General features: G+C 35.5%; 1 protein-coding gene across 1 annotated transcript; it reads right to left on the bottom strand.

Moving 5' to 3' along the window:
- Positions 1 to 4,619: 4,619 nt before the first annotated feature.
- LOC107851880 (U-box domain-containing protein 15-like) lies at positions 4,620 to 9,458 on the bottom strand. The gene is made up of 4 exons (XM_016696972.2): positions 8,986 to 9,458; positions 7,815 to 7,931; positions 6,562 to 6,975; positions 4,620 to 5,913 (listed from the first exon to the last, which is right to left on the bottom strand). The coding sequence occupies exons 1-4, from the start codon at positions 9,328 to 9,330 to the stop codon at positions 4,858 to 4,860; spliced, it is 1,932 nt and encodes a 643-aa protein (XP_016552458.1). The 5' UTR covers positions 9,331 to 9,458; the 3' UTR covers positions 4,620 to 4,857.
- Between the last annotated feature and the right edge of the window lie 1,235 nt (positions 9,459 to 10,693).

Below are 10,693 nucleotides of genomic sequence, written 5' to 3'. Positions count from 1 at the left end.
CGATTTTTCATAGATAAATGTAATTTAGCCCGATCAACTTGATAGTATTCCTTTTAAATGTCGCCATTATTATGAGGCTGACTCACCTAGAAAGACACGATGAAGTTCAAGATGAGCACAATCGTCATTTCCAATAGATCATTTTTGTGCAAATAGGAGGCAATGAAGACCCATGACCATTGCGTTTACCAAATTTGAGATCACAAATTAGAGGCGGAGCCAGAATTTTTGCTTAGGGGATTCAAAATCTAAAGAAAAATTCATCGAAGGGATTCAATAAGTAGAATATATAAATAAAAATTATTTTAACAATGTATTAATAATATAATTTTTCGTCGAAGGGGGTTCGGACGAACCCCCTTTAACAGGCTAACTCCGCCTCTGTCACAAACAACTAGTCATGGACCGCTTCATCACACATCTACTTTTAGAGAATCCAACATGCACATGCAAACATTTTCGTTCCATATAAATTTTCTTTCTAGTTGCTTGATATCTCGTTCATACGAATCTTCTCCTCTTTTATATTGAATGCATCTCTAGTGAGTGTTATATCCGCTAGTATGGAAAATTTTTTTTTTCATAGTGAAATTTCTTAATACCCTCTTCGTTCTAAATAGTTGTACATTTCGAAAGTCATTTTGATTAATTTTAAAATTAAATTAGATTAGATTAATTTGATATTTTAAAATTAATATTTTGATATTCACAAACTAGGCATACCAATTTAATTAGTGTATGATCCGGTATTTTTGAAAGTTCGGTTTCAACAATTTGTGGTATGGTAAATCGATAATGATGGTTTGTTCAAATTCGACTATCATATATATACCCACAAAATAAAAAACCTAAGTGTGTAGAATATTCAAAAAGAAGTATACGCATGCAATTTATTTCTTTTTTTTTTTTTTTAAATCACTTGGTGTCAGTACCCGCTTTTTAGGAGTCCGATTATATCCAGATTGGCCCCGCATCGGGCCCCATTTGGGGAAGAACTCCCAACAGAGTGTTTGTACATACCAAGGTCAAACCCTCGACCTCTGGGTAGGTTGGGACAGCCCCTTTCCGCTGCACCACCACTGCTGTTGGTGCATGCAATTTATTTCATTCATTAATCAATACATAAAAAACATTTCAATAATCAATAAGATAAGATAGTTAATGTTCAAATGTCTAAATGATTTATAAGTTTTATACTAATACTATATACACACACGCGCGCGCCTCTTCCTGTCGTTTCGGTTAAGTCTAGCATGTCAAAATTCACGTTAAGGTTTTCCCGAATTAGGAGTTAGAAATTTTAGATTAGGCTAGTCTTGAACGAAATCCAAGTGTGGTATGGTCTAGAATAATCCAGAAATAGATTAGTTAAAAGGTAAGTGATTTGGGTGATTTTATGATAGCTAAGACGATAAGGAATTCATAAAGATTTTTGAAAGTGAGTTCGGGTTAGTAGAACTCTTGAAATCAAATTTGACATAGAGGGGTTAGTTCGATTAATTGAGCCCTGGAATTAGAGATTTGTATATGAGCCTCAAAATATACAACTCTATGAATCCAAAAGAAATGTATATTTAGGTATTTAATTTAAACCTTAACTGCACCTGGTAATTGTTTTAAACATTAGCTACGTCTGTTAATTATGACTCATCTTTTCTAAACTTTCTGGGACTTAAACTCAGATAAAAGGATACTTTATAGATTAGATGGGTTCTGGAGTATTATATAAAGGGACAGCAGGTTAAAGAAATGCAAATACATCCCTCAACAAGCATTTTGGATGATTTGACCGGTAAAATTGATGTCATGTGATCAAAGGTTACAGGTTCAAGCCTTAAAAACAGCCTATAGCAGAAATGCAAGGTAAGACTGCGTACAATAGACCCTTGTGGTCGGGTCCTTCCCAGGACCTTGCTCATTGCGGGAGTTTTAGTGCACCGGACTGCCCATTTTCTTTTGACAGGTCATGGGTGCTAGAGATTCAATGCAAGTTTACTCCTAAACAAGCATTTTGGATGAGTCGACTGGTAAAGTTGATGTCATGTGACCAGAGGTCAGTTTAAGCCTTGGAAACAACCTTTGGCAGACATGCAAGGTAAGACTGAGTACAATAGACTCTTGTGGTTGGGCCCTTCCCCGGACCTTATTCAAGCACCGGACTGCCCATTTTCTTTCGACGGGTCAGGTGTGCTAGAGATTCAATGCAAGTTTACTCCTAACAGAAGTGTGATCAAACATATTTACTTGATGGACTGGAAATATATGGTTTTCTTTACAAATGATACTTGAGCAAAGTCCAAATTTACTATGTGGCTTTTGCTTCAGGATAGATTACTCACCACTGATACACTCGTTTAATGGGGTCTAACCATTGATCCAGAATGCGTTTTATGCCACGGACAGGTAGAGTCGATCAAGGGATCACCTATTTGTTCAGTACAGCGAGTACTCTAGGACGATATGGGGGAGACACAAAACTCTCTCTCCTCGCTCAGATGAAGGATTCCAAGTGGGGAGGAAGTTGGATTATTGATGGTGAGTATATCTACTGTGTTGGAGGAATTATGTATTATAGTCCAAATCGAGTTGTTTCTAGGAATTTGTTTAAACTCAACGCGAAAAATCCTAGTTCTGGCTGGACAATAACATCTTCTTCCAGGAAGTTTTCCCTGTCAACGCCCTTTGTCGCTTTGATTGATAGAAAAGTGGAAAGTACATGAATTGGATATCGACAATACTCCTAATGGTGATCTTGTATGTATATATTGAACCACGTAGCTTGGTTGTTTTGGAGATAGAAGGTGAACTGACAAGAATTGTATTGTTACATAGGGGTCGATTGCTGTTAATACAAAAGCAATGCAAGGAGGAGGACATACAGCTTTGCCCCCGACACCATCAGTGATCAGCAATGAGTCTGATTCCACCACCACATATGAAAAAACAACCTCAAAACACACTTTGATACCTTGCAACATTGCCTTAGCCTCAGAGACACTATAAGAACATAGAAGTCAGTGAATGCACTGCACATACAAACATATATACCTCTGTGATCCCTTATAATGCCACCTCCTTCAGCATGTTCAGGATTGCCTTTGCAGCACCCATCCACATTTAGTTTCACCCAACCTTCGTTCGGCTTTGACCACATCACCAGTTGGCTATCAGTTTGTAGACATTGAAATTTTGTGACTCTACAAAAAAAGTTCAATTTTGATTAAAGTTATTGAGGCTACTTTACCCTAAATCTATCTTGATGGCTACTCAACCTAAACACTAAATTATGCGAGGCAAATATCCTTTAAAGAGGCATCTCCAGTATCCTACAAATTAGATCAAATATCTGAAAACTCCCAATAAATTCATGGCGTATTCATAAAGATCAAAACCCTCTCTTCTTGATAATCAAACATATCAAGAAGACAAACCCTAAGGAGATCAAATCCAAATGTTCCTACGTTCGAAAAATATGTCATTAACGGCCCTCGAATGACGGAGAAAATCAAGGAGATCAAATCCAAATGTTCCTACGTTCGAGAAATAAGCCACTAACGGCCCTCGAATTACGGAAAAAATCAAAAGAAAAGAATCAAGGGAGGAACAGATTTGTACCCCATCGTTTATCAATAAAACTGTTGTTTCTTCATATTTTTATTGTGGTTGAAATTTATTTTCCATGAAATAAATTATGTTGGAAACATAGTTGTTTGGGAAAGTTTTTTAATCCATCCACATCTTTAATTCCCACGCTAAGGATAGTCGAACTTTAGGAAATTGAATTTGGAAAATGGTGACATTTTACGACAATAGCAACCTGGGTCTGAGGAAGGTAAAGTGTACGCAGTCTATACCACTACCCCAAGTAAAGTAGAGAAACTGTTTCCGATATACCCGACTCAGAACAGATAACAGTATATAAACAAAAATATAAAAACAAACAAGAAAAGGGACAACGCACCGCTAGATAATAAAAGAAACAAGACACCCGCAGCGTAATACTATAACCAGCCAAGTTATCCCACCAAAATGAACTATCTCCATCTCCAATTCTCAAAAGAATAAATTCTTCAACAACCTCATCTTTCTTTCCTGCTATTTGTACACCATTTTGTTGACACATTGTTTTTACAAGTTCATAATAGGTAAAAAGAACAATGTATATATTTTCACAAACTAAACATAATTTACTTGAAGGGGAGCCTTGGAGTAAGCGGTACAGTTGACTCCATGTGGCCGGGGAGGTCTTGGGTTCAAGCCGTGGAAACAGCCTCTTGCAGAAATGCAAAGTAAGGGAGTGACTTGTATTTGTACGGATATGATCTTGTTGAAAAACATGGTTCCAATCGAAATGTCTCAAAAGGAAACTATGGACAATTCCATCCAGTGCTTGGTGGGATGAAAGTGATGATCCTACAGAGCCTATTCTGGTTGACTTCTGTAATGGGAAGTTTCTAGTGATTGTTCAAAAAAATGCTGTAGAAAGATTCTTTAAATGTGTCTGTGGAGTCACTTCATACTTTACTCATTGGTGATCCTTCATTTGGACTCGAGCATGGGATCGTGAATGATCAAAGTGAATCCAATAATAAATAATCGAAGTAGAAAACAAGACGAGATGAAATGAAGTATATGTGAAATTCAAGAAACAATCTCTGATCAACATATACAATTGAGCTCATCCAGCACCTCGATGTGAATGTAAGTTAATACACAGGTCTAACAACTGACTGCTTTCTATGCATACGCCACAGAAAAAAGCTATGTATTAACACAAACTAAACATAATTCACTATCCTACTACACAAGAAGGAAAAAGCACAAAAATTTGAAAAAGTATACGACTACAGCTGATTGTCAAGGAATCTGTTCTGTTTTACTCATAAGTTGCAGTATAGATTTAGCTTTTCTTTGGCCCCTATCAGTCCCATTCTCCGCAATATCTACTAAATTCTCATACACACCATACTGAAGTGCCGCGAGCATAAGATTTGAATTGTGTGTGCTTAACCTATGAAGCACCGCCACTGAACATTCCTTGTTCTTTGGAGTGCCATCTCTTATAAGATTAACGAGTGTTTCAATGAAAGTAAGTTTTCCCATTTCTTGCCTTCCGTCTTGATGTGTTGCAAGAAGTAACAATATAGACAGTGCCTCGTCAACCATTTCTGAGTTTTTCTTCTCGACTAACTGAAACAACGGTGCTATGATCCCCGCTTCAGTTGCCAAGCGCACGTTTTGCTCACTACAGCATAGATTGAATAATGCAGTTATTGCATCCTTCTTACCTCGGACTGTCCCATTTCTTAACAATTCTATTAACGGTGGGATACCCTTTAAAGAACCTATAGCTTCTTTATTATCATCCAGCATAGACAAGCTAAACAATGCTGCCGCTGAGTTCTCTTTAGCGCCAACACTTCCATTCTGCAGTATCTCAATTATGGCTGGAATGGAATCTTCCTTAGATATAAGTTTCTTATTTGTTTCATCAATCGATAAGTTCAAAAGCGCCGTAACAGCATGTTCCTGGATTCTTGTATCTGGATAGGATAGTAGTTGCACAAGCGGTGGAATTGCTCCGTTATTAACTATTAATGTTCTATTTTCTGAATTTTCTTTCGAAAGCATCCTTATCTTTTTCACAGCCTTTCTTTGCACTTCTAACTGACTAGAGGATAAATCTTGAATCAAGGATAAAATCTTTTCATCATTTTCATCCGAGGGGCTCTTGGGTTTTGGAGGAGCCTCCTTTTTAGGAAGTTGAAAATTGTTGTTCTCACACCATTCCTGGATCAAATTCTTCAGAGCAAAGTTTGGAGCCAATGACAAGTGCTCTAAAACTTTCCCTGTTTTCGGACATGTTTGGCAATTGGAATCCAACAAATGTTGTATGTTCTCTCTTTGGTATGTCTACAATAGATGCAATATGGAAAGAAATCAGTTTTACCACTTATCTAAGCAAATCTATTGCTAATACACATGTCTAACTAAAAAAGATGAATTGTTCAATTTTTTTGGTTTTATTTAAAAATGAGTGAACGATCAGAGACACGCCTAAATTTTTGCGAGTTTCAAACATGAACTATCATGTGTTCACTTTCCTACCTGAAATATCATCAACTATTCATCAAAGCACGCCTCAACTATAAGTTGTTCCTTTATCCTACTTGAACAATGGTGATTTTACAAGTAGGAAAAGTGAAAAACTTATAGTTGAGGTGTATTTTGATAAACATTTGGTAGCAGTTCAGGTAGGAAACTCACACATCAGATGGTTCAGGTATGAAACTCGAAAAATTGGAATACTTAGGTGTATTTTTCACCCTTCACTCTTTAAAAACTGATCATTCTTCGTATTATGGAAGAAAATGCATTGTCGTGGAGCGTCATAGCAACAGATAAAACCTACCACAAGAATTAAAACAGGTCTACTCTTTGTACACAGTAATAGAAAATGACTACATAAACTTTATCATATGTTACTCTTTTTCTCCTTTTCTTTTTTTGAGGTATGGTAGCTTGTCGAGAAAAATTTCATCGTAGAAGTAGTGAACTCACCTGCCCAGTTGAGACAGTAACGGGATCAGTCATAATCTCTAATGTGATTGGACAAAGAAATTCATTTGGAATTGCCAAAGAAGTGGATTTCTCTTGAGCTTTAAGCATCAATGGATCAATTTCTTCAAGCCCTGCAAACTTTCTGAATTTGTTTAGAAGACCTACAATTTTCCGCGTCTCTTCTGCATAACAACCTTTTCTTTCTTTAACTACTTTTCTTACTGATATCGTTTCCACCTCTAGGTCCTTAACGGTACGCAAACCTAGCTTGTTTCCTAGTCTCTCTATGCTAGCACTATCTGCATTCCTATCATCATTTGTGGACAGTGCAACCATCAGATCCATCGTGAGTTCCATATCTTGACTAACATTTCGCTTCTTAGCTCTTCTAAATTGCAGACGCAGTAACTCCACCTGAAAACAGTAAATGGTTAACATCATAAATCAATATTCAAGCATAAGTTGATATACTATAAAAGTATCAAAAAAATGTTTAATTAGATAAACCGTTTGGAAAACTTGAGCACGTTATAGCTAGCCAAAAAATACGACCATCTCCAAGAATTGGCTAAAACAACTAACTCAATGAGAATGTGGTGGAGTCGAGGGTCTATTGGAAACAGTCTATCTCACCTCTGAGGTAGTGGTATGGACAGCGTACACTTACTCTCCCCAGACCCCACTTGGTGGGAATATACTAGGTATGTTGCTGTTGTTGTTGTCGCTGAGAATGTGGCATTGTATTAATTTACTCAGCGACACCAACAACAGCATACCCAATGTAATCTCACAAAGTGGGATCTAGGGAGGGTAGAGTGTATGCAGACCTTGCCCCTGCCTAAGAGGTAGAGAGGCCGTTCCTGACAGACCCTTGGTTCGAGAAAAACAGCTGGTGAAAACGTTAGACCCATATTTAGTTTCCTTTTGCAAATATGTATGCCAAACTAAAATCAAAGCTCAACAATTGGATACAGACATCAACATCAACTTGTAGCTTTCTTACTATACCAAGAAAATCCATGTCTATAATACAATAACTATGCCTCACTCCCAAACTCAAAAAGTCGGAGTCTGCTATATGAATCCGCACTAACACTACACACAACTTGTTTACCGATTTTGGAGCAAAAGACGGCGTTGGACAATCTAATCAGAGGGGACAAGACTCTAGTCTCTGTAAACACTCATGTAACAAAATACGCTCAAGTATCTATCAGCAGCGTCGAAAAATGATATATTGAAAGATATTGTACCTGTTGTTTCTCTTCATCTGAAATTCCAAAATCATCATAACGCATGCTTTCCAGAGCCTGACTTAACCTTTCATACACGGAATAGAATCTTCCCATAACGGCCTCACTTTCTACGGCCTGCATATTTGTAAGTAAAATAAGTAAAAGTTAACTAACCAGACAAATTTATACATTATATATTCCTCAAACATAGCGAGAGTACAAAAAAATTATCCAACATAGCGATAGTTGCTGATTCCGCCTTGTATCACTGATAAAACAATTTCTGAAGTTTGTTCTGCATCACTGATATTGTTGAAATTTTAGAAACTGCTGTATCACTAATACAAAGCGAATTTGAGAAACTCTCTCTACGTTCGTTAATTATCCAAATCATCGCTATGTTTGATAATAAGCCTCTATTTCTGAAATATCCCTAAAAATAAACAACTCAAACCACCCAAAATGGGTGAAAGTTTACATTAATTAATCATAATGCAAACGACACATGTCACACTATCATTGATCTGGTGTAAACAGCAGGTGAAGATATGCATTTGCCCCCAAAACTGGCGATGATAATAATATAATGATGATATAATCAACAATGACATATCCAGCGTAATGCCACAAGTGACGTCTAATGAAAATAGAATCTACATTATACATAAACCTTACCCCTATCTCGTAAAGATAGAGATATTATTTCCGACGGACCCTCAACTTAAATAAAGCATGTCAAACAGTCTGAAATGTACGTAAACCTTACCCCTATCTCGTATATTGGGGCGGAGCTACCTTAGGTTAGGGGGTTCATTTGAACCCCCTTCGACGGAAAACTATACGATTTATATATAGATGAAATTATTTTTTTACGTATGTATAATAGATGTTGAACCCCTTTCGGTTAATTTGTATGTTTACTTCTGAACTCCCTTAATGAAAATCCTGGCTCCGCCACTGCTCGTATAGATAGAGATATTATTTCCGATGGACCCTCAGCTTTACTAAAGCGAGAAAGAACAGTGAATAATGCAAAATGGAGAGCATTACTTGACAAACAGGAGAAAGAACAGTAATGACAACGAAACAATGCAATAATCGGAGCACAAAAGACACCATTGATAAACGAAATCGTAGAACATACATGCAAGAAAATAATGATGATATAATCAATCAATTAGTTACTTACCAGATAAATTTTACTACCACAATGACAAGTTTTTAACAATTTCTTCGCAGAAGACAAAGCCTTTTTTAATTTCATCAAACATTCAATGCTCGATTCAGGTATCTGTCCTTCGAAATCTCTTATCTCTTCCAAAAAAGGCAACAAAAGTGTCAATCTTTCGAAAAGCTTATCACATTCCTCTCTTTGTGATCCTCTATACTCTTCATAAGACTCAACGGTATGAATCATACGTATAAGTTCGCGAACCACTTCTCGTTTGTCTTGTGGACTTGTTTGACAACTTGATCCAAATTCTTCCTCCAATGTAACTCTTTCATCGACCTCATGAACGCGATCCATCGCCATGAAACAAATGAAATCAAAACCATAACCTAATCTTATTGAAGAAAAAGTTAAGGCTTTGATTTCAATTTGAATCAATTAATTAATTTTCTTTGTTTGAAAATTGAAAAAGAAAAAAAAAAGTAGAAGTGAAAAATTCAGTTAAAAGTTTGAGGAAAAAGAAGACACTAAACGCTTTTCGCGGGTAGGAAGTGATAAAATTTTAAAAGTTGGTTAATTCGGGTAGTTTACAAGTAACCGCTTTTCGTTTTTGTACGTATGAGCCGAAAGTTACTGAGTTCACTTGACATGCGCGAGCGACCCCAAATTTGAATTTTATGAGTTTAGACTAAAAATTTTACGACAATTTATTTGATTTATCGGGGTTCAAGTATTTATGCTTATTTAGTGAATTTGTGTCAGTAAAGTCACAAAATTATTTCTGAATTAATGATAAAAACCAAAGTTAGAATTTTATGTTTGAATTCAAAAATTTTACGATAATTTATTTGATTTATTGGGTTCAAGATTTATTATTTGCTCTTATATTTAGTGAATTTTTTCTTCTATAATAGGAAAGTCACAAAATTATTTTTGAATTAATGATTAAAATACGCTTAAACTATTATGATTAACCGCTTTTCGTTTTTGTATGTATGAGCCAAAGTTACTGAGTTCACATGACTTGTGCAAGCGGCCCAAAGTTTGAATTTTATGTGTTTATTATTTAAATTTAAAATTTTACGATAATTTATTTGATCTTTTGGGTTCAAGATTTATTATTTGTGCTTATCTAGTGAATTTGTTTTCTCTATAACAATAAAGTCACAAAATTATTTCTAAATTAATGATAAAAAAAATATGTTTAAACTATTATATTTTTATGAGTTTCATACTATAAAACCAGATAAAAGAAACTATAAAACCAATCATAAAGGTGTTTGAATTGACTTTTTAAATAAGTGAAATTTTTTAAAACCATAAGTTGGAAAATCCAACTTTTTCTTTATTTTAATACTTTTTTGATCTAAAAGTAAAAGCTTCTTTTTGAAACACCACAAAAAAATAAGGAGGGGGGGGAGGGGGAACTTAAAAACCAAAAGCATTTTGAAATAAGTCAATTCGAACACTCTTATATATGATAATTCAGAAGCGTGTATTATCAATTTGTGTTCATATAACTCATTTAATTCGTATATGTAATGTTGTATTCAAAGGTCTCCAATATTATCTGCTGTATTTTATGTAATTCTGTTTATTCCATTGAATAATCAAACTATATTATTTTTTAAGGAGATACAAAATTGTAAGCAACTAGTTTTGTGAAGTAGTGGTTTGTGTGTTGCTATTGTTAAGGAGTTAATAAATAAGTAGTTTGTTAATAATT

The sequence above is a fragment of the Capsicum annuum genome, chromosome 12 (genome assembly GCF_002878395.1).
Source record: "Capsicum annuum cultivar UCD-10X-F1 chromosome 12, UCD10Xv1.1, whole genome shotgun sequence".
Taxonomy (NCBI): domain Eukaryota; kingdom Viridiplantae; phylum Streptophyta; class Magnoliopsida; order Solanales; family Solanaceae; genus Capsicum; species Capsicum annuum.
This window is presented reverse-complemented; position numbering and strand designations above follow the sequence as displayed.